General features: G+C 37.4%; 1 protein-coding gene across 4 annotated transcripts in view; it reads right to left on the bottom strand.

The window, feature by feature from the left end:
• Nucleotides 1–24109, bottom strand: part of LOC148646140 (uncharacterized) — a 47399-nt gene extending 23290 nt beyond the window's left edge. For 2 of the 4 annotated variants that reach the window (XR_015927881.1, XM_088609675.1), the window contains exons 1-13: nt 20350–24109; nt 20081–20131; nt 11114–11214; nt 10564–10693; nt 8947–8996; nt 8115–8223; nt 6582–6740; nt 5994–6111; nt 5423–5493; nt 4912–5052; nt 4184–4272; nt 793–975; nt 234–430 (exon numbers count right to left, since the gene is read on the bottom strand). Coding sequence is in view for 1 of the 4 variants with exons in the window: in XM_088609675.1 (XP_088465801.1) it covers nt 234–430; nt 793–975; nt 4184–4272; nt 4912–5052; nt 5423–5493; nt 5994–6111; nt 6582–6740; nt 8115–8223; nt 8947–8996; nt 10564–10693; nt 11114–11214; nt 20081–20131; nt 20350–21214 (2264 nt within the window). In the remaining 3 variants the exon portion in view is untranslated. Of the gene's footprint in view, nt 1–233; nt 431–792; nt 976–4183; nt 4273–4911; nt 5053–5422; nt 5494–5993; nt 6112–6581; nt 6741–8114; nt 8224–8946; nt 8997–10563; nt 10694–11113; nt 11215–20080; nt 20325–20349 lie in introns of those variants that run through there. The other 2 variants (XR_015927882.1, XR_015927883.1) reach the window with 2 other exon arrangements.
• Nucleotides 24110–24396: the final 287 nt, after the last annotated feature.

The following is a 24396-nucleotide window of genomic DNA, read 5'->3' as shown; positions in this document are numbered from 1 at the left end:
AATGCAGTAGTTTTTGTACTTTCTTTGTACTGTAAATGTGCCTTGAAGACAATTATTTGAATTTTCGCTGCCAATGGAATGCTCAGCAAAAACAAGCATGAGCACAGCCTGGATTCAAACCTATAATGTCAAGGTTTCACTTAAGTACATTATTGATAGTGATCCACAGATATTTGTTTTTCTAGGTATTATTACATTTCTTTGGGAACTGGAATTGTTATGAACATATTTACCCACTTGTGTGTGCCCTGAGGCTACTCAGCCTTTGCCGCAAAGCCCCGACAAGCAGCTCCTTTTCTGCTCGTTTCCGTTCTGTCTGTTGAAGCCCCACTACAGTGTCACCAAGGCACATTCCTTCGACATCAGCCTCAGCATCCGTGTCTCGTAGTTCCGCACAGAAAGAAGCCAGACTCTGGTGAAGTCCTTGAACCTAAGCAAAAGAGAAATGCCAAGCATGTGAAACTAAAACCACGTGACACCTCTGTACAGTAATTGTGGATGGTAGCAGAACCGAGGCATGTTAACCAAACTACAGATCACAAAACCAAATGGTTGCACACTAATTTAGATAGATACTGTATTTAATGGTATATTGTATTATGAAATTGTTAAAAGGACAATAAGCTGAGCTGAAAATACTAAGAATCGGTGCATATAAATTTACAATACATATGTGTATGCAATGCTGTAGTGATACTAAATTGAAGATAAGCTAATGGAACAATGGGCATTTAGTTCATATTCACTTTGGTATTACTGAAGACTGTTTGGGTTTTGAGTATACCAGTGCACCTGATAAATGACTTTCTGAAGTCTGTCCACTTGCTGGCTTAAATCTCTTCTCTTGTCTTCCTTGTTTTTGAGATCCATCTGCTGGTTTTGATTGCAGACAGAGTGGGAAGGATCAGCCTGTTCTCTGTTTTCTACTTTCGAGCTGATCTCTTCTGACCCACAGGATTTCATCAGCGTATTATCCTATATGAGAATACAGAGATCATTAAGTTACAGTCTTCCTTTGAATGAAATAATCATTCAGTCTGTCAAATTGTCTGCATGTACAGTAGCAATAATAAAAAGTACATATCTTTCCTATTAGAGCAACATCCTATATAATTTTCTTTAGATAATTATTGAAAGGAGAACAGCTAAGTGTCAATTTTGACATTTCCTAATTGATCAACTCAGGTTTTTATTAATGCTTTGATGAAGGTTTGGATACCAAAATGCTGATAAAAAGACAACAAATATTTGTATATATTAAATATAGTTTCTACATATTAAATCTCATTGATATTAACATCCATCCATTTTCTAACCCCTTCCTCCAATTCAGGGTCACAGTGGAGCCAGGCAGGTGGTGTTCGTGGGCCTGAGGCACTTTCACTCCGAAATGTGCAAAACGAGGGGTAAACGCCAATTGAATTACGTCGATTGACACGATGCACTTTAAACTATTCTAATGCTAAACCGCGTTATTGACAGAGTGAGTCGAGCGACCATCACTTCGGTACTTCTAGTTTCTAGAATAGCCGCTAGACAGGCATGTGATTATTGATTTGGAGCACCGAGAGTCGATCTCAAGCGTGTTGTTTCAGCTCGTTTTTCGTGAGGCACTAGTGTTTCCCTCCTTCGTAGGCTCTAATGGGAAATCCGGCACTGGAGCCGGAATCTATATCAGCAAGCAGAAGGTGCAAGGCAGGGTACGCCCTGGACAGGGCACCAGTCCATCGCACGACACACACAAGCAAGTGCACACTCACACCAGGGCCAATGTTCCCAGAAGCCAATTAACCTACCAGTATGTCTCTGAGCTGTGGGAGAAAACTGGAGCACCTGAAGAAAATCCACACCAACTCAGGGAACACATACAGTAAAAACGCCACACAGATAGCACCCCTGGGCCAGAATTAAACTCAGATCCCTAGAGCTGCAAGGCAGCAATACTAACCTCTATGCCACTGTGCTGCCTTTGCTATTAACAAATCTTCTATATGTGTGGATTCAGCTTGCATAAAAAGAAATTCACACTAGCAGCTCAGTCCAGGTACCAAAATAACACAATCATGTATGACGAACAAATTCATACAAAAGCTAATGTGGACTGTGGAATAACACAGTATAAACATGCCCTCTTAAATATTATAGGAAAAATGGAAAGTGAAGAGATTGCATGTGAAGATCCAGTTCCAGAAAATCAAAAGGGATAATTGGAGGTACTGAAAGGAATCCATGTTTAGTTTGGATGCAACTCCTATTTGTTTCATTGTTGGTGGTCTGTGATGGTCAAGCTACATCATTACACAGTACTTCAGTCAGCAAGACTTAAAATGAATCCTAAAGTTACATAAACTGTAAACCAATCTCAAACCTCGGAATCTGTCATTCTTTGTTTTTGTTTACTCACAGTATTTTTGTCAGCATGTTGCATGCTTGATGGTTGCAACTACTCAAGGTTTTGTCACTTCTTCGTTAGGGCTGTGGTTCAAATCTGGGCATTCACTAGGATATTTTTCATGTATTTGTGATTTATGTATTCTTTGCATGTTCCACTGCGCACAGGGTGAGAGGTACTGGGAGTTACATTACAATCCACCACACTACAGGAAAACAAGTTGTCCTTATACACAAAAGGGTCAGACCCAAGTGGAAGTTGAAAATTGTGTGCTTTTCTCCTCATGCACCACCACATATATAGTAAATGCACTAACACTCTGTACTTATAGAGGTCACTGTAATCATGCTTCCCATCCACTACAATGTGAAAAGTTCAAAAAGGGGACCTTCCTTGCTCTAGATTCCAAAATCAATAAGGTCTTTGTAGTATTATAATCAGTTTTTAATATCCCTCCCTTCAAACACCATTTAGAATGTTAGAAATTGTTAGAAAATGTATCAGACAATCCCACAGTGAGTTTTTTTCTTCTGTTTGTCCAACTGGTCACATTTCAGCATAAACTCTTGAATGAAATTCACTAATAAGTGCAGGGTTGAAACCAGTTATGAATCACTCCTAGGTTTTTGAGAGCTGAAAGCAAATTTAAATTAGGCCTCAGAAAATGAAATCAATTAACCTGTGATTAATAAGTTGCCTGGAGCAAAAACCTGATAACAAAGGACTTCCCCAGGACCAGAACTGAGAATCCCTGCTGTAAGGATAATTAAAACGAAGAGAAGCTTGCTGAGCACTTGTTAATTACGAAGCAAAGTTCCCTGCAATCCTGTTTATTTGTATTCTAGGCATCATTGCCAGTAGCAATGATGAATGGAGAAAAATGTATTTTCCCATCAGGAAAGATGAACGCCTTTTGAGGAAATCAGTTACCACATTTTTCCACTAACCATGATTGAAGCATAAATGCTGCAGTAACTATACAGGTAGTGAATCTCTGTTTAGATACAGGGATTTTTTTTTTACTCCACAGTACCAAACTGTATGTTGAATAAAAAATTGATAATAATAAAACAAATAAACAAGTAGCATCCATCATTGGTCCTGAAATTGAAAACAAAACAAAAAGCAGGGAATATAAAATGTCTATTAACATAACCTACAGTGTCTATCTGCAGTGCTAAAATATCCTTACAGAGCACAATAATTGGAAATCCCCATAGAATAGTGTGTCTCACTTTTTGAGTTGCCACTATCCATTAATCTTTTTTCTAATCACTTCATTCAATTCAGGGTCGCTGGGGAGCTTGAGCCTATCTTGACAAGCAACAGGCGCAAGGCAGGGTGCTCCCTGGATAGGACACTAGTCCATCGCAAGGCAGACAGACACAAACACAGACACACATTCACACCAGGGCCAGTTTTCCTGGAAGCCAATTAATCTATGAATGTCTTTAGATTGTGGGAGGAAGCGCAGGCAAACACATACTGCACAAACTCCAAGTAGAAAGCACCCTAGGTCTGGAATAAACCCAGAGGCTGCAGGCCTCAGAGCCCCAGGGCAAGAAGCAATGTTAAGCACTGTGTCTCCATCCCACATGCTGCCACTGTTCTTCACAACAGACATTAAACAGACTTCTAATTCCACTTTATCAGCTAACTAGCTAAGTAGTGGTAGTGAAACAGATGTAATATCTTACAAGAAACATCTTTTAGGTTTATGGTGTCAGTTAAGGGCATGCAGTAATTATAAATTATGGAAATTAATATTAAGTTTATTCGTTTTAATGGTACCTTTTTACACAAGAGCAGCTCCAAATGCGTCGTTTCTGGATCTATCAAGTCACCAACCTGCCTGTCAGGTGGAAACTCATTTAGGACGCCTTTATAAAAAAATAAAAGTGCTTTTTACTCCAATAAACTGTAGCAATTAATCATTAAAAGTTAAGAACAGCTATAAAAACAAATAAGTAAGGACGAAATATCAAGATAATCATTAGGTACTTAAATACATACCGTAAGCGGAGTGATTAAACATTTTAAGGTTATTGTTTTTATATTGTTTGATAACAAGCTGACAAAAACTAACTACTGTACAATAAAGAACATCTACAACAAATAGAAAAACCCCAAATCTCTTCCACCCTCACTAAGCACAGCAATCCCACCCCATACTCCATGTATGTGGATCATTAAAAGTCAGCCGAAAATAAAAACCAGTATAAAAGAAGACAGATAAGAAGGGAGAAAGGAGACTTAGAAAAAAAAAGAAAACAACAAAATCACAGCAGACATTTTGTAAGTTTTAGTACAAGCTCCTAGTCTGGACAAAACGTGTGGTTTCCAGTCTCTGGTCAGGCCATAGAAAGCTTCGCAAACAAATCATCCAAAAAGAAAAGGACCCTATCACTTTTTTTGATATACACAATTTCTGGATAAACCTGTCAGGAATACACAGTGTGATTAACTCAGCTACAGTATATATTACATTTATGTACATGTTCAGTTCTGTAAATATTTACCTTCCTTGCTTTTTCCTGTCAAAGTATTTAGGCTAAAAAGATCTTTATTTTCAGCCACCCCCAGCATCTTCAGGCAAGTCCCAATTACTTTTCCAACCGTTGTTTCCTTAGGGAATCTGAGATGAACTTTCTGCTCAAGTGCTGAAATAGATAGTTTTGCCTTGCTAAGTAGATTACTAAAGTACTGCACAATGGCCATCACAAATATGATTTCATCAGCCTTTTTGCCAAGAGAAAAGTCTCACTTTTTGTTTTTTTTCCCCCACTAAATTTATTTTAAAGGTTACTTAAAAAATCCTTACTAATAGTAAAATAAGAGTATTTAATTTTCTAACTATTCCGGCTTTTTAAAAAAAACCTATACACAAAATGAAAGCAAATATGAAAATGTTTAGCATGTTGCCAATACTGTATTCTAAGTAAAACCACCTTTAACCTCTGGTCAATCTACTGTACTCTAGTAGGCTACAGGTGTTCCAATGGGCATCATTCAATAGTAAGACGTTTTTACCTTTTATAGTGAATTCCAACAGGTGAGAGTCCTTCTGTATATTGCTATTTAGTCCCTTTTCCCCTCTTTGACTAAAGAATATTAAAAACACATAGATTCAAAAATAATTATATATTTAAATATATTTCAATAAATAATGTCAAATGTGTGAAACTAGTGTGTAATAATTGGTTTTTCAGTAGATTGCATTGTATTGACTTAAAGGTATAGTCAGGAAATAGCCCAGCAACAATTGTAACTCCATAGTTTTTTAATGACCATTTGGCCAATTATTTTCTCAGCAGTTTGTTGACATACTGACTTAGCAGTGCTTCAGTTCAGACATATTTTTTTTTCCATGAAATCCACTGAAAGTCATCAGTAATCAATATCCACTTGTGGGAGATTCACATCAGTTATGGTTTAAATCATATTAATACTTTCACTGTACATGTTTACACTTGAATCGTGCCTCACCTCATTCTCATGCTTCTTGAACAAAAGGGTGAGATCAACATAAATAATGCCCTCGGCTGGGCTGAGCTCTTGTTTACTTGTGAATCCAAATTATTTGTTTAATGTTCTAACTCACCTGAACTGAAACTGGCAAGGGATGGCTTTCGCGTTGTCCGAAAACTGCAGAGACTTTGCCTTGCTTAGATTAACTAATGCGGCTGTGAATTTTTCAACATTGTATGAGCCTATAGTCTCTACAAAACAGGCAATACATAGGCAAAGGGTTACTGAAAAGAACAGGTTGAAAAATATACATGGATCGTCAATGCATAGCTCAATTGTGTTTTAGGGAAAGTACATTAAGGAAGTTAACACAGAAACAGTTATCCTAGTCTTGTCTTTCATGCAGTAAAAAAAAAAATCTGCCATCATCTGTGTGGCAACTCATGCAGCATAATATGCATATGTAGTCATCGGCTTTCTTCCTATGACAAAAAAAAACATCACAATGCAATTGAAGTGCAGGATGGCATTAAGCAGTTTGCTTTTAGGTATAAGTATGCAGAATTAAATACATGGAATTCTTGGCATACAGTGCGGAATTGTTTTTAGAAAATCCTGTTACTGTTTATAAATCTGGTACTATCTGAATTCTTTATGGCAAATGAAACTTTTGATTGCCCTAGAGCTGAGACAGAAATCAACAACATAATTTCCTTTCTACCCAGTAGTGTATCCAGTTCCTGGGTGGTTGTATCCGGAGGATGAAGCTCACGGTACACAGCTGAGAGCAAACACTCTCTGTCCTCTGGGGTGGACACATGTAGAAGATCAAGAATCTCCAAATCAATAGAAGCGATGTGGGACCCTCGTAGATTGGCTCCTGTACAAATGTGAAAGCACAGCAACAGCAACATTTAAACACTAAATGAAATACTACACACAATACGTAAGGGTGAATGATGGTCTTGTGATATACATTTACTTCTGCAACTCAGAGATTTTTTATTTCTTCATAAACATACATAAAATATGCAGACTGATTTCTCTTTTTTCAATAAGACATGTTGAAGGCTTTTTATAAAAAGGCCCCTTTTCTCCTCATACCAATAATATTTGTTTTACTCCAAGGGGATGATCTGATGCCATTTGAATAACTTATGGATTACCTACAGCTTACAATACCAAGAATAGCAAGGAACAAATAATCAAACTTTTGGTCACGCAAAGCTTTCTTCACCATCTGCAAAGAGCACTTCTAGGCTGTCAAAAAATAAAAAAAAATCATAAGGATGACTTGACATTTTAACTTCATTCCCACAAAGTCAGTTATGGGAGAAATCTACTCAGTCGTTTTAAGTAACAACAGCTGGAAAATATGAAGGCAATAAGTGTAGTTGCCAATTTTATACTTAGAGATGAGAGGCCAGTGTGACTAGATGAAGAGGCAATTTCCTTTCCAGGCTTTTCTGTTCATTTACAGTTCGACAACACAATGATTGTAATACTAATACGTTTAAAGTAAGTATGACCATACAGTACGAAACATCAGATTTGTGTTCAATGTGTCTTCAAGCACACTGTTTTGCATCAGAATCTGGAAAACTGAAAAACTGGAAAACTGACCAGGAAAACTTTCAGGAAAACTGACAAAAAGTGGCAAATTGTATGTAGATAAATATACAGTACACCAAAATAAGCAATGAATGAGTTCCTTCTTCATGACAGATGTACTCTCAAAGGTTTCCATGTAGCTGAATAACTGTATATTACTTTAACATGTACAGTATTATAAAGACATCACTATGCAAACAAATTCTACATGGTTGTGAAAAATCTAAGAATTTCCCATGGTTGTTGTTTGAAATTTGGTTATTAATGGCAGTCTAACTGTAGTGCCAAGTATTTTATATAAATACAAAAAGAGATTGGTCTTGTAACAGCACAGAGCTTGCATGTTGAAAGGAGAATGAATAAAAACCCTTAAGACCATAAGTCATTTTTGCATACATAAAATTTGTTTGGAGGAAAGCTGATGTTCTGATGTGTACTAGCCTCTAGTCAAAAAACGAGCAAGCTGTAACTGGTTAAAACTAATGAATAAAAGAAGACAGTTTATGCAGACTTCAATGGTTTGTTCTGGTATTGTAAATTAAGTCAACAAAAAAAAATGGGTCTAAAGTCACGTGTAGTTTTGACACAGTGTGTTAAAAAAAGGGGGTTGGTGAGAGTTTCGAGACGTCATTTGGTACATTACCTCTGATAAAGGGAATGTATTTCTGCAGCCCAAGCTTGGTAAACCACCAGCAGGTCTCCTCTGTGTTGAGTTCCCCCAGTGCCTTGGCTTTCTTCCCAGGAGAACAAAGCTTCACAAGCACACAGAGTGAGATAAATACATACTGTAGGTACTGAAAACAAAACAGCCTATTGACAGCTTCCTCTTACAAGAGAATTATATGAAGGTCATGGTGAGGTGGGTTATTATTACTATTATTCATACTTGTCAGATTATAAAGGTTGTCAGAATACCACTATGTAACCAGAAAAATAAAAAGGTTAAAAGATAAAAAAACACACTCCATATTATACCTTTAAGCTCCTTAATTTCCCACATGGAAATCTAAGCTGCATGATTATTATACCTTTATAAATAATTGATTTGCTTATAAAGAGAATTTATCAATAACCTCTAGTAAATCATGATATATCATGATATGTATGTAAAAGAAGTATTTTTATAAACTTAGATTAACTCACTCTCCAGTACAAAGTAGTATTTATTTGGACAATATACTGTCTTAGTAACATATTACAATTACTTATTTACACTTAGCTATCGAATAACTACATTATTATGTACACAGCAACTTATATTTTATATCCAGTTTGGAGAAAAAAAACAAATTATTTTCTCTTGTTAACATTCTTGCAGATGTTACTGAGTCATTAATGGTTTATTACATATGCTAGAAAATATTATGTCAAATCTATTCAAATTGGTCCGAATGTTTATGATGTGTCAATGGTCTCTGAAGTTCAAGTGTACTTAACAGGGAATCTTTTTGAGTGGTTTTACTAGTTAATCTTACCTGTCCAGAATAAATCCCATCCTGATCTTTTGCCTGAGGAATGTACGATGCTATAAAAAACAAAACAGTGTTCTGGATTTGTGAAATTTCTTGCATTATTTGAAATGATAGTTTAACTGTGTACAATGTTTTGTTTATTTGTCATTTTACCATACCGAAAAGACTGATCTTGAAACTCAGTGTTGAAATGATATGTTATTGCTCCATAGTGTTCCAGTGCACTAGGGAGAAGGTTAAGAGCCCATCTGATCTGGATAGATCAATAACAGTAAAAGAAATACAAAGTCACAGATACAGTATGAGCAATTGCAAATACATGTTACAACTGCACTGGGCCTTACAGGCACAGCCTGGCTGAGAACAGCCAATAAAACTTCACCAGCATCTGCTTTGGAGGTGGGATGAAGCCAGGACACCAGGCAATACACACAGATAAATGTCAAAGGGTGGAATCAAACCCGGCACTCTGTAGCTGGAAGGCAGCATGATTTATACCACTCCACACCACCCTAGTGTATACACAAATAACAGTTGCTAGCACCTGTAAAAACTGTATCCTAGGAAAAAAAAACATACAAGATAAACACACAAATAAAGGAAAACTGCTTAGTCTGTCGTGCCTGCTTAAAAGTGCAGGTTAAAAAGGCAAGACATGAAACAATACTAACGCTCACTGTGATCAGAATTGGCTCACTGTCAGATCTCCGCTAGGTGATGCTGGGGAGGGGTAACAGGAGAAAGGGAACATGACACTTTTGTCTGGACTCCGGATCCCTGTGCCAGCCACAGCCAGGCAGGATGCAGCTGTGAGGACCCACCAAGTCTCTTACAGAGCCTTGTTAACTGCTGGAGCGCAGGAGAGGCAGGGGCAGACACAAAGGTCATTAATAAATGGGGTGTCGGAAATTAAAAACAGATTTGGCCTATATGGGAGATCCTGGCAACAGCATTGCTAGCACAGGAGCATCTGGCTACAACTCAGCTTAAAGGAGCCAAGCATTACAATAAGGGAAGTAATATGTGCTACACCCAAAGAACAGCCCAGCTTGTTCTTCTGTGAACTAGTGCCACTCAGATGCAATTAGGACAGCTAGCATAACAGTTACTGGACAATAACACAACAATTACAGCTGCAGAGTTTTTTTTTCTGTAACAGAATACACAGAAATGGGAAAAAAGGTAAATTTCCCACAGCACCTTCCTAACAAGCCCCTAGCCTTGACCCATCACCTTTTAACAACAATAAAATGCCTTCGCTCCACCCCTCCGCCCAGGGGCTCCCTTCCTGAAATGAGCCAGCCAGTAACAGCGTCCCAAGACTGTTCACCAAAAATGGGATTGTTGATTTTCTCTAAGAAAGCCTTTAAATGATCTGGACACAAGTCAGATCTGAGCTCATGTCGTTTATAAGCACTAGCCTACAATCCTACCAACTGCTCTGTATCTCCACAAGATTCCAGGAGGAGACAGTGCCATATTATTGCAGTATCTCTCCAAGAAGCAAGGAGAGGCCCCTGAAAATTCAGAATGCCAATGATATTTGTTCTGATACATATCTGCTGCTTAAATGAGAACACCAAGAGGCAAGATACCGAAGTTACTTTTCATAGTTCTTACCCACAGTTACCCGTCGTTGTCGTGGCGATCCTTCCTCTTCTGGCCTGGACTCTCTACCTTTTCTAAGCATCTCAAAAGTCTGACTTCTTGACACAACATCTCCCAAACTGCACGTTCTAGCTGCTGGTTTCTAAAGAAAACCATAGTATGCAATGATGGGTTAGGGTTTTGAACAGTTTTCAACAGCACTACAGTATTACAGCATCAGTAATGGCTTTATAAACTGATATTTTATATGTACTGTATATATGCATTAGGAAAAAGTAATACATGTCCTTATACCCTTCTTGCCTTTTTTAACACTGACTTTAATCCAAACCAGACTCTTTCCAAATATTTATGCTGATCTTTATTGCTGTCTCTTAGAATGATTTCTAACATATCACTAGGCCAAATTTTGATTAGAAAATGTAAAAATAAAGTTTTTGGTAAACAGAGGTTTCTATTTAAAAAAATTCAAATTGGAAAAAAAGTTGAGCACAGACAGACAGTAAAGCACAAAGTTGTGTGGCTGGAGCCCTTACTCAACCAAGGAAAATGCTTGTCTTACTCGTAGGCAAAGCAAAGGGTCCGTCTTAGTGCTGAGGGGAAGCAGTCTCAGCTCGGCCTTCAGTAACTCGTGGGTCTTTGGGTCTTTGCTGTTCAAGTCATCTGTAGGAAAAATGCATAATAATATGAACAGATCATTTCCTATACATGTACCAAAGGGACTCTAATGGGAAATGTTTTCCCTTTGCTCTGGAGTATTTAGTGCTGCAGGCTGGGTGCCCTGCAGACTCCTACTGAATTATGATACTGTCTGCTTAAATCCCTCAGACCCTTCTGAGATAAACTTCAGGCTTGTATATTTTTATTCTTATAGGAACAATTAAATGGAGCAGGAGCTGAATGTCAGAATCGGGAAGCTTGGGTTTTCAGATTTCAAATGTAACACAAAAGGTAAAGTAATTGAAATGATTGAAAACACAAAAAACATCATTTAAAAAACAACTTATTTGGCTCAGTTTATTCAGAGAAAAAGACCACGAGGAAGAAAGCAAGCTTAGCCAGGCAAAATATTCACACAATTGCATTATATTAATGTCAATACCTTTTTGCGGCCTACACCATAACCCACATAACGCACTGTTCTCTCTTGGGACCAAAGCCATCAATTACACTGCCTTTTCTCATATTCTGTCGCTCGGTCACTAAGCCATGACTACCCTTACACTGCAGATATTGTAGGTGACACATGAGGATCACTGACTTGCACATTAGCCTTTTGGTAGTGGCACAACATTTGACAAAGCATTTTTCCCATGGAGAACGGAATCAAATATTCATACAGCAAACAAAACAAAGGGGATTCACAACATGTTAAAAGCAATATAATTTTTAAAGCCAAAAACAAACACAAATAATACTGTCATAGGCTGGGCATCTCTCATTGAACTTTTTTATATTTAGCAATTTGAATAACTCCAATAGCTAGCATATCAGTATATATAAGATATACTTAGATAAATATTAGTTTATCTTAGAATTCTCATTTTTACGAATAAAAACATTGTACAAAAACCTTTTTAATCATTAAATAATGTACAATTTAAGCCTTTAAGTTGGAGAATTACTGTAGAATGAAAGACGAAACACAGTCTTTGTGTAATATATATATATAATTGTGTTTTATATTACTTTTATAACACAAAATTGTTACCATACTGATTTTTGGTGTATAACGTGTCAGGGATGAACGAGACGAACAGGATGAACAAATGTACTGCATCTTTATTTCTAGAACTTGCTAGAAAAACAATTAAATACAATTTTGAGACATGATACTTAAATAAGTCTTTTTAAGCTTTCCTCCAAGCCAGCTATTTTTTCAACAGTTTTCTGTGAAACAAGCATAAAAAATAAAAGACCTTTTGACTTGTTTGTAAAACTGTATTGGGTATCATATACCAAACACATGGTTTGCATTTTGAAGCTGATTTCTAAAAAGCACTGTTTGACATCATGAGGAATTTACATTACACAGATAAGAAGTATAATTGGTTTAACTTGTCAGCTGTGGAATTTTGTATACTCTTTAGAGAAAGCAGACTCTTTCACTGCATGTGCATGTGATGTCCTCCAATGAAACTGTGGGGGTTTGTTAAGTGCTATTCTAAATAGCAAAAATAAAGCCAAAGCTTTAGCTGATCAGTACTAAAACTCCTTTTCATGACACTCAGTATTTCATTCACATACAAAAAAAAAACAATTCACATATATTTTGTGTCCTGCTTTTACCATTTTAAACTTAATTTGATTAGGACTAATTCTTTGAGGACGTTCAAACTTCACTTGAGTTATCCAGCGCATCTAAATGGACTTCCAAATTCACATTATTCATGTAATCAACACATTAATCACAATGAAATTTTAACAATGAAATTGTAGCATTTTTTTAATCATTCATTATTTTGGTCACTTACTGTACAATCTGAAAGAATTATTTCATTGGAAGTGTTGAGGCAGCATTTATTCATCCATTTTAATTTGTCATCTTTTATCTGTTTAACAGCTTTAAAGCATAGCTCAATGTGAGGATGTGAGTAATGGAAGAAATACATCACTCTGTCAATGCATGTACAGTATATTTTTAGAAAAAGGAAGTGATATAATGAGCATTCTTACAGGCCTGCTTTTTGGGCACTGTAATAGAGCTCCCTGGATGATGGTGAACTTCACCTCCATATTCGCCATATTCTATAATGGATAGTGGAATCTTCTAGCCCATCACTCAGGTGTTATAAGGTTCTTTAGACCCCTCCAGCTGCAGGACCTCTGTTGACTTTGCTGCCAGCCACTGTATGCAAGGGTTCGGGTACACCTATCCCCACTGGAGAGATTGGTGTGATGGACAGGTCTATCTCTGGATGGAAACACTAGGTTGTCTTCACAGCCCTCCATGAAAAGAAATGTGATCACTCTGGAGGTTCTGGGTTGCTCTCAGCTAGTCTCTGGTTACAGCCAAAAACTGGCGTGGATTAAGCCACTTCAGCCCCGTTCTTTTCAGACAAAGAAGAACAGACCAGGGTGACATGGTAGGATCCATTTGGATGGATTTGGCATACTAGCTCAGCATAGGTCAGTCAGCAAAGGTCACACAGAACTTCCCTATTGGTGGTGACTGCATTCCTATTCAGGGAGCCATGGTTGTTAAGAGAAGACAGCCTTTAATTAGGAGGTACCGTAGACACTTTTCAGCATAGTGAGGCTGTTCAGCACACAACACGGGCATTGTTTTTTCTGGCTAATGCCTGGTTGCTTCATTACATCTAGCATTTGAGTTTGATTCATAACAGTATTTGAGTTTTACAATGGTCTTGTTTTACACTCAGTGCATTTGGGAACTTACTAAGGATCACCTGAGCCTGCAACCCTTTCTCCTAATTCTAATGCAAATTTCTCTATTTCATTCCCCCACTCCTAGTTTTTAGAAATGTCTACATCACGGGCTGAAGGCTGTAATACAGAACAGTAATTGTGATGTGCCAGTGAATTTCCTGAACAGTCCAGTGCATCTACTTAGGCGACAGGGTCAGGTTTTCTTTCCTCTCCCAAGGCTGTGCTGCTGCAGACGATAGTCGTTCCACCGAAACTGAACTGGCATCAAGCCCCTTTGCTCTCAAAAGGCTGTTTTCATTAGGTTATCTTATAACAGGTTTTGTAATGATAAGAGCGTAAAGTTCATCATTTATGTATGTAGGAACAAGTAAAGGTTAATTCTACATTGAAAAGTAAAAAGACAAGGTACAGAAAAGAAACACAATGCTTCAACTGCAGAGGCCTTTTCAGATGTTTATACAGAGTATTATTGATATACAGTACGTGAAACACCTGTGTGTGTTCCATAACTGGATTTGCTCTCCATGCATGTTTCTAAACATAATGTGCAAGGGAGCACCTCAAGCTTAAAGCTAAGTCGTGACATAATGACACAAAAGAAAGGAGGACATGGTGTGAAGTCTTGAAGCTATGGTCCTTTAAAAACTGGGCCACAGTGTTCTGACTTCTGTAGGCTTCTCCCAATAACTTGAGACCCCGAAATGACATGGAGTAATGTCATTGGACTGTTAATGTACGTGCATAGTGAGACTGTTCAGCACACAACACTGGCATTGTTAAAATGTAAACATTGTAAAAATGTTAAAATTGTAACGTGATGTTTTGTTACTTGTTTTGTTGATTGTGTTTGTGGGGACAGCTCACATTTGCAAACTGTGCTCAAACTTCTTCAAAAATGTTGATTAACTGAACCTAAAGTATAAGTTGAAATTAATAATAAACTAAATAAAAATCCTTTTAACAAATTAAAAACACAAAACTAAAAATATATCTGTTGATTGTCTTGTCTGGATATTTTATCTTCTGCATAAGCACTATCTTGTTTTTTTTTAAATACTTTTATTTATTTAAACTTTCAAAAAATCCTTTAACATGAAGCCTAATCTTTAACAGTAGCAAAAATTCATCTTGATCTTTAACAGCATAATCTGTTGTCACAAGCACTATTTTATTAGTTTTCATGTTAAAATATCACATTTTAAAGGTCTGCAAAATGTTAGAACCCCTTTCTAGAAGTATGTTCGTTTAAATACATTTCTGCAATTAGGAAAAAAAATAAACTAGTGTTCTAGTACTGGATTGTGTTATTTTCTATTGCTTAATACACTTACTATTTCTGTAACAACGGTAAACACAGTATTTACTGATACTGGACCAAATTTTTTCCCACTTCTCAAAACTTGAAAGAATAATTCAAATTAAGTGTTTGAGCCCTCTTGATGCCTATTAGTCATTAACATTAATACAAAAATAAGTTTATCATAAAAGCGTTTTTGGTAGTCATCTAAACTTTTCTTTTTATTTTTTACAGCAAGACTCTTGGTCAGGAATTTTCCCAAACAGATCCGGGGGTTTGGCACTTAAACATGGGCCACAGGAATCCTAGAGTTGGCGATCAGTAATGTTGCTTTGCATTAAGAGGTTTATAGCAAACATGAGGAGACAGAGTATGATGGTAGTTTCCGTGTAGTCTATGCAAGCTTTATTTTCCATTAGTGAGGAAAACTAGTGTAATGGAGAGAAAAGCTAGCTAAGACCTATTTACAATTCCACCAAAAATGGGGGGACTGAGTTTTCCTTTTGGCAGGGATGCCAGACAGTGACAGATCTCAATTATATTTGTGCCAGTGTTTGTTTTCATTATTAAATGAACTTAAAGTCATCGGTGTTCTGTACAGTATTTATTCTTATTATGATTAGAGATGATATAGAGACTTCTTAGACTATAAGTGGAAACAACAATCGTTTTTTTTGGACCAAGACTCAGTGAGCATATTATTCATTAACCTTTGTGCATTATTTGGAATGTAGCCGCATTTTAAGGCAGTTTTGTGAGATTGATTTTCATGGATAATATTCCCAAGATGGTAATTAAACTTCAGCAAAATTTGAAATGCCTAAGACAAGTCTACAGAACAATACAATTTATTCTGTTTCTATGGCAGCATATGAAAAGGAAAAGTTAAATGGCAGTCTGTACAACAAAAAGCATGTTTAATGCCCTCATTTCAAATTATCTCAACGGTACCTTAATTATATAATGAAAATGTCATTTTCACAGTGGGTGCTATGATTCATATACTGTAATGCCCTATCAGAAGACTCACATATAAAGAAAAGAGAAACCTGTTCATTTAATGTGACAATTGCAATGTCAAACGTGCACATACAAATTCAAAAGAGCTAGAAATTAGTTTGAGGGAACAGACAGAGAAAGGCTGGGAAGGGAAGTAAGAAAACGAAAGCTGACTTCATTCTGCGAAATAATTTATTTGGCTGTTATTTCATTTTCCTATTAATAGCCCCATTTCTTTATACCCCCTTCTCATGAAAGACAAAAAGTGAGCCCAACTGTGCGATTCTATCTCCTTTTTAAAGCTAGCTTTTCATGTGGAGGATGAATAGAGACTGCATAGCTAGTGCATTTGGGACCTGAATTTGATTCCTGGGAATGGTGCATTCAGTGGCACTGGGGGATTTGAGGCACAATGACCAGAAAGGGAGTCAAATGCCATCACACAGGTTGATTATACAGACCAGCTATTACATGACATACATCTGAGCTCTATGTCCCACATGTCAAGGAGGTGACTTTAATTTCTGTCCTGTTTTCATAGTTTAATCTAAATAGCAGTGCCTGTCTGCTAACTAAAAACAAACCAAAAAGTTGTTTTTTTTTTCTTCGCTTCATTTTTCTTAAATACGTTTGGTTTTTGGGTGAATAAAGGGGCTTTTAAGAACTGGCTGGCTGCCTTTGAGCCTAAAGCTATGGTACCTGATACTGCAGTTTTGCTTCTCAGTCTCCCAGCCTATCTCTGTGAACAGCAGGGCATAAATTCACTCGCCAAACAATAGTGAACATCAAGAGATAGAAGCAGAGTCTGCGCTTTTGAAAAAGTCCTGACTGACAGCTCTAGTGAGATCAAAGGGCTTTGAAATTTGCCAAGTATTTATAATTAAAATGCTAATAGTGGTTGATACCAGACTTGAAGTTCTGCAGGTGAGAGAGCAGTGATACACCTCTTTTTTTTTGGTCAGTGAAAACCATGGGTATTTGTCGGCTTCAACTTTCATGTCTTGTTAGGTTACACTAGCAATTTGATAGCCAGGAAAATGAGTCTGAAATAAATATAATGACAACAAATTAAGCTGCTGTCCATATTGGAAAAAAAAAAGCATCTTAGTGCTAGGGTCTCTTCTTCCATAAATGAAAAATACTGTACGACGAAATCTTGTCTCAGCAGTGACCATAACTTTGGGGAGACTGTGCCCAGACTTAGTCAATGGAGAGATTAAAGCCTTCTGAAAAACCACAGAAGTTGTTTGAATCATAAATTACTATTAACTTTTGTCCTCTTATAATTTTGGAATACACGATTCTTAAACCAGCTCATCTTTATCATCACGATGCTGGATTCACTATGTCTGAAAGATGAGAACCAAGCTGTAAAAAAGCATACTCCATGAAAGCCACCTGCTGCTTTTATTTTATTCACTATAAAAAAATTAAGCTAAATAAAATTATTTTTAAATGATGTCTAATTCAGAAGGCATAATGTTGTGTTTCTATTATTGTTATGTGCTAGGTATGAAGTGTTCAGCATGCAGATGTTCTATGGCAGGGTTAACGAGGTTTTACAATCTTCTACTTTTAGCAGCTTGGATGGAGCCAGCATGTAGCAATCTAACCAATCAGAATATAGATAGTGTGTCGATCTGGCCAATTACAACAATGATCACAAGGCATTCTAGCGTATCAGAAGTGAGAAAGAGTATTTAAACAGATACACATCCAAGAAGAAGAGAGGAGGACGGGAGTAGTACGAACATTTCACTATTTCATAAGAACATAAGAAGAAACGTTGCAAATGAGAGGGAGCCATTTAGATCATCCAGCTCATTTGGTTGCTAGCTACCAATAAATCTGATTATATAATTCTGCTATTTATTCAAAGAAGTCAGTTTATCAAATTCAATTTCAAGATGTGATGCTGTGCACCACTTGAAATTTAATCTATGTTGTGATGTAAATCAGAGATTTCACAAGTTACTGTGTACATTTGACTTGTATTGTGGTTTGCACTCATGCACTCATCAATGCTGATTCTTTCTAACTCCAAAATATGAAAATACGGTTGCAGTTCCCCTTTAAGAAGCTGGACGCTGCATTACACGTAATGTACTGTATCTTCACCACTTCAATTGTCCATTAACAGACATAGGCCAATAAGTCTCTGACTACTGGTGCTCAAATAACTTACTTGAAAGTTAGGAAAAGGATCTGAATTTTTCACATTTGTGAAAATATTTCATTTTTCTTACAAACATTAATATGTTTTGTGTGCATTCTTGTATACAATCAATTGTTGCCTTTTTAATCATCAGTCTGGTTTCAGTTTGCCTGCAGAGGATTCTTTATTTTTTGAGAAATCTGTCACTTTTCACAGATAAAAAGATTTGTCTCTTTGTCTCCTTTCCAGTATATGTACTGTATGGTTTTAACCAAATATTTATAATTAGGAGTGCAGATATTTGACTGTGTATTGACTGAGGCCTGAAACCTGATCCAACTGAACATAGCAGTTACTAAATAGTAGTTTTTTCTGTGATGTTTGTTTCATTTTGGTTAATAAATAGTTTTTTTAACTACAGACGGTTTTCTTTGCCAAATAGTTCACAAAAAAAGAAAAGAAACCGCTTGGCATCACTCAGAATTCCTGAAAATTGGAAGTGTTTTAGTTTTTAAATTATCGATAATTTGCTTCTACATAAACTGGTGTCAGAGCTGAGTATTTGAGTATCTGCCAAACCAAAATGCCAGAATTCTTCAGCCACTTTGCTGCAGATCTGCTTGTGTGTTTAGGATCACTGTCTTGCTGCTTGACCCACTTTCGGCTCAGATTCAGCTGATGAATGGATGGCCTGACGTGCTCCCCCAGAATATGCTGATATAACACCAAAGTCATAGTTCCATCAGTGACAAGTTGTCCGTGTTGTGAGGCATCAAAGTAGCCCAAAACCACAATACCCCCACCACCCCACTTGGTGGTTAGGATTATATCTTTTGTTGGAAGGCATTTTGGGCTGACCAAGTCGAAGTGCAGAACCAAACCCCACTGAAATATTATGGCAGGACCTAAAGCCAAGTTTTCATGCAAGTAAACCCTCAAACGACACTGAATAACCAGAGGAAGTGTGTAACAAGCTATGAAGCCATATTGTTGAAGACAATATCTTTATATCTTTCAAGTAACATCTGGATGAGATCCTTAGAACAACTACCAAACAGGCTAGACAGACTGAACGGCCTTGAACGGTTATAAATGTTCTTATGCTGTCATGACTTGAAACAGTTCTAGAAAAAATGGGCCAAAATTCCTTTAACCAGATGCTAGTTACAGGACAGTTACAGTAAAATCATTTTGTTAATTAAATAATCTAAATACATCTGATGTCTTTGTGTGTTACTTCAGTTAATCTTTTGTCTCATCACATTAAAGGTCTAAAAAATAATAAAGAATAAAAAAGAATATGAACAAACTTAGAGGTTCACTGAATTTTCCTTAGCGCTATAGAGTACAGAAATTGCATCTACAGTATGTCATTTTTAATAATAATGGTTAATAATACAAAGAATTATACTGTAATCAAGGGTAAACAGTAAGTTTTGCTAAATTGGCATCTGGTGAAGATGCAACATGTGCTAATTGATATATTAAAGGCATATATTTAGTTGTAAGATAAGCACAAGAAATGCAAAACACTACTCATACTGCAATACTGCAATACTATGTACTGAAAGACATATTTAAGTACTTTAGGATATGTGTGATAATGTATGGCAAGGTTAGAAGGAAATGTTTTAATGCAGTACAGTAGATGCCTTTATACAATCCTACTACATTACAAAACAACTTACCAAGATTCTGTTCTGTAAACTGGAGCAAATTTATTCCGGCATTGAAGCTTCCTGGAATAAATGGTGATAAAAGCAAACAATAAAACATAGGTTGCTTGAATTTGTTTCTGCTTTTGTTGATAGTAAATTAAAGAAATGCAATAGTCATAAAGATCAAATTGTATATAAACAGAAAGTTAGCTTTAAACCAACCATGGGTTCTAGCTACTGTACCGTATAACACAGGCATTGAGCTGCATGCTTTTAACACGGACAGATATTATACATACTTTTTCTTGGATACTCAGGAAGAGGAGCCACTTGATAGGTGCTCCATAGGAGATTTAGTTTGCTTGACTTGTCTGTTTCAGGCTCAGAGGTCAACTTCATTTCCAGACCTTCTGTGGGTCTGTCCACATGCTGTTCGAAGATGAACATGGAGCTCCCAGTTGGGCCTTTGCTCTTTGGATCCACTTCTTGGGAAGCCTGGGTCTGATCGGTTCCTCCCATTAAGCTCTGCTGGTCCCCCGTGACATGGCGTCCAGCACTGTCCATGCACGCGCAGCCAGAAGTGTTGGTGACACTCTCCTCTTCAGAGTTGATGTCAAAGAACTGGTCGTCGTCGATCACATCTGAAGGGGTTGGTGGGATGAGGTTGATCACAGGAGGTGTGAGAAAACTTCCCCCACCTTTCGAGAATAAGACCTCAGATTCTTCATCACTGCACAGGCTAGTCTTGCCGCCCTTGGAAGAACATTTTTGCAGGGGAAGGGAAGATAAGGGAGTGAGCTTCTTCTTCTGCCTGGCCCGCTGGGAGGAAGACACTGAACTCACAGAGCGTCCAACAGACCTCTTCTCCTCCAGTGCCATGTCCTCTATAATAGAGAAGCTGGGATTTTCTGTACCGAGATCCCGAACTGACCTTTGAGAGGCAGCATCTGTCTCCAGCTTCATTTGAACCACCCCCGTATCGTTCTCCAGAATGGGAGACTTGAAACATTGAAGTTGCCTTTTGGTCTGATAGGGAGGGGAGCTCCCCCTTGTTCTGGGACAGAAGCAGCAGAAGATTCTGCCTAACGTACCATCCCTCCAAGACCACCGCTGACAACACAGCCCACTGGGCTCATCAGAGGTGATCGAATGCCTTCTTGACATAGCAAACAAGTGTTTTTTTCTTTCTTAACAGTTTTACGGTGGATCAAACCAATTGACTTCAGAATTGGAAGCACCAAAAATAAAAGTGTTTTGTCCTACGGTTTTATCTAAAAATCCACAATCCCAACAGCAGGGTGATATCCATCTATATCATCATAGTGTAGGTCTTGAAATGTGCCAAGCCTGTGTGCCTTGCATGCACAGCTCATCAATATTACCTGTTGCTTAGCAGTGGGGTAGAAAAAAAGTATCATAGGCTTTGAATCTGATGAATACCTGAAATAGATGCTGCTTCTAATTAGAGGCTTTCATATGCAAAACAGTTCATGAACAAAAGAACAAACAAATGTTGATAGCTTAATACAAAATACTTACATTAATGTTTTCATATATACTGTAGAAAGAGCAAGATTTTTAATTGCACATAAACTAAGATAGATATTAACTTGTAAGAAAGAAAATTGTGTGTTACTTATCTAGCGATGTCTTTTCAATTTGGCAATAAATGACTTAATAGTGAACACAGTGTATATACATCTAAATTCACACTTCAGTTTTAATCTAATTAGACTGCAGAACGTTTCCATGAGGAATTCTCTCTGTCTTGTAGAATACAGTAGAAAACCAAAGGTGCATAGCTAATTTGCTGTTTATTTACCAGACAAATAGAAAAAACAGGAGCAGTGCCAGCTGTGAGCTGTGTTTTTAACAGAAAAGCCCAAGAAAGTTAATTGAAAAAAAAAGATCTAATTAACACAAACAAATCTACTTGAAAAACACAATTAACCCATGGAATTTATTTCTGTTCTCTGTGAGTCCACATTAAAATAAACCATATACTGCATTTCAGCATTATATCAGTGGCAATAACATCTTACCTCTGAACATAGTGAATAACCCAGTCCTATGTGCAACTTTAAAAGGAATGTGGGTTGATGATTAAAGGCATAGGAAAGCCTTTACTTTGTTCTGATGTTACACATTTATGTACATTATGACCTTGCAAGGAAGGGAGGAAGTGGTCAATGCCTAAACAGTAGTGATCAAGGAAAGTGTGTTACTATAATGCCAAAAGACAAGGAGTGAGTGAGTGCAGGTTGCAGGCGAGAGTGCGGAGTAGTAGTGGTGAGAGTTGCTGGAAGGTTGTGGGTCCAAATCATGTGGGACACCCGTAAACAAGTCACTTCAGTCAGGTTATGATAAAGGGGTACAATTTAATGTAAGCTGATTTGAATGAAAATGTCTCCCCTGTGGTCTAGAATCCTTTTAGACTGCAGGAGTACATATAATGTTTTACACAGTCACGTCATGTCTTGCAATTCAAAGGTGAGACATGCATTTGGATGTCAACTCACTGAGCTCCTTAAATTTCATAGAACTCATCCCAGAAAGTAAAAAGGCCACTGAAAAGCATCAAAAGTTACAAGGGGGGATATCACTTTAGTATTCACATACTGCTACACATGATAGTTTTCAGGATTTTGAATATCAGTGTATACAATATATGTATATAAACTCAGGAACTCACCCCCTGGTTGGCATTATTTACTGTAGCTATCTTTTGATTTAGCAGACCCAGTAAAATGTTCTTTCTATTTTGTTCTTTTCTGCTCTTCTTTTCTTGATTTGTTTTTTACTTAATCAGTTTTACTTAACGGTTATGCTGTAGCGGTTCAAAGGGAAAAGTCAACATTCTCTTTTCTCACAACACGAAGTTCGCCCCCTGTCATTTCATTGTTTTCTTGGAAAAGTATATGATTTTGCTGAGTGAAAGCTCCTCACTGTTGACTCATTTGTTTATGCACAGCTTGGCTATTTCATGGTGAAGTACTCTCCCTTGCCAATCGCTTTGCAGCTGACACGAGTGTGGGATTTAAGACAAAGGTTCCCTGCAAGTTGGCTTTCTACTGGTAATGAGTAATCACATTGCCTCATGTATTTTTCACACTGCAACCAAAACCCAATTCCTCTCAAAACAGGTTTTGTCCTGTCTGAATCTAAACAAGTGGTCCATTACATGCAAATAGGAGCTAGTCACTGCAAATGCCTTTAATCTGATTCCCCACTTTCAGAGACAGCTTCTGTGTTCATTAAAAAGCAATAAATTTGTTGTTTACTGTTACATGTTAGGGAAATTGCCGGGACACCTATAATAAACCATAGGTAATCATTGGAAAGGATGAGAATTGGTTGGTAACCTGGAGCAACCTGGCACACACATATAAACAAAAGATGCTGACAATAAACACAGAGAAGCCCACAGAAAGCAATAAAAGCCTTGGGAAACCAGGCCAATTCAAAGTTTCCTCAGGGACATAATCAGGAATGATATTTCTGGCAAGGAATGTTAAATTCCTGACATCCATTTCATTCCATCGATTATGTCCAAGTCTTAAAATACATAAAAAATTCCATCAATAAAAAGCAGCAATCTTATTGGAGCCTGCCATCTGTGCAGCACAGCAGACACTGGCTCCAGAGAGTGCTTGTTTGGGGAAGACGAAGGGGGAGGCAGGGGGGTTGAAAGGGAATGCTTCTTCATAATGATTTGAAAACTGAAAAAGAAAAACACTAACATGGCAAGAATGATATACCTGCACATTTCTAGCACATTTCTGCAAAAAAAAAGCTTTTGCTGTAATTTGTGGTTACCCTTTATGACTAGGCCCTGTTTTCCACAAGAGAATCGAACCTCTTGGCTGGTTTTTACAGCTGACAGGCTGTTCTACAGTACATGTGCCATGCACACTCATGATACATGTTATCCTAAAAATATTTTTAGACATCAGTTACATTGGCTGTAACATACTGTACACAAAATAAACCTCACATGCCGCAGTATCTTCTTATGAGCTTTAGACAGTACTGTACAGTATGTGATATTAAGGAGTCTTAGTCTCCTGCAACCTATTAAGAACACACTCGTGAACAAGTGAGTATTATACAGTGTAACCCTTATCTCTTTTTTCATCTGTTACACTGCTATCCCAGCTTATTGGAACTACTGTACTCTTTGGGCTCCAAATGAATTCAGAGGAAAACCATGAGCCCACTTTTAGCTGTCAGTCCCCCTGATAACAGTGTGTGCCTCTTGGCCTTTTGTGCATTCTGAGCTCCTCCAGACTCTCTGCATTCTTCAGGAGGAATGGAAATAGGAGGACAGCAGACTTGGCTGCCCAGAC

This window comes from Lepisosteus platostomus, chromosome 17 (assembly GCF_059453375.1).
Source record: "Lepisosteus platostomus isolate fLepPlt1 chromosome 17, fLepPlt1.hap1, whole genome shotgun sequence".
Lineage (NCBI taxonomy): Eukaryota > Metazoa > Chordata > Actinopteri > Semionotiformes > Lepisosteidae > Lepisosteus > Lepisosteus platostomus.
Note: the sequence above shows the minus strand (reverse complement) of the source record. Positions and strands in the feature narration are given on the sequence as shown.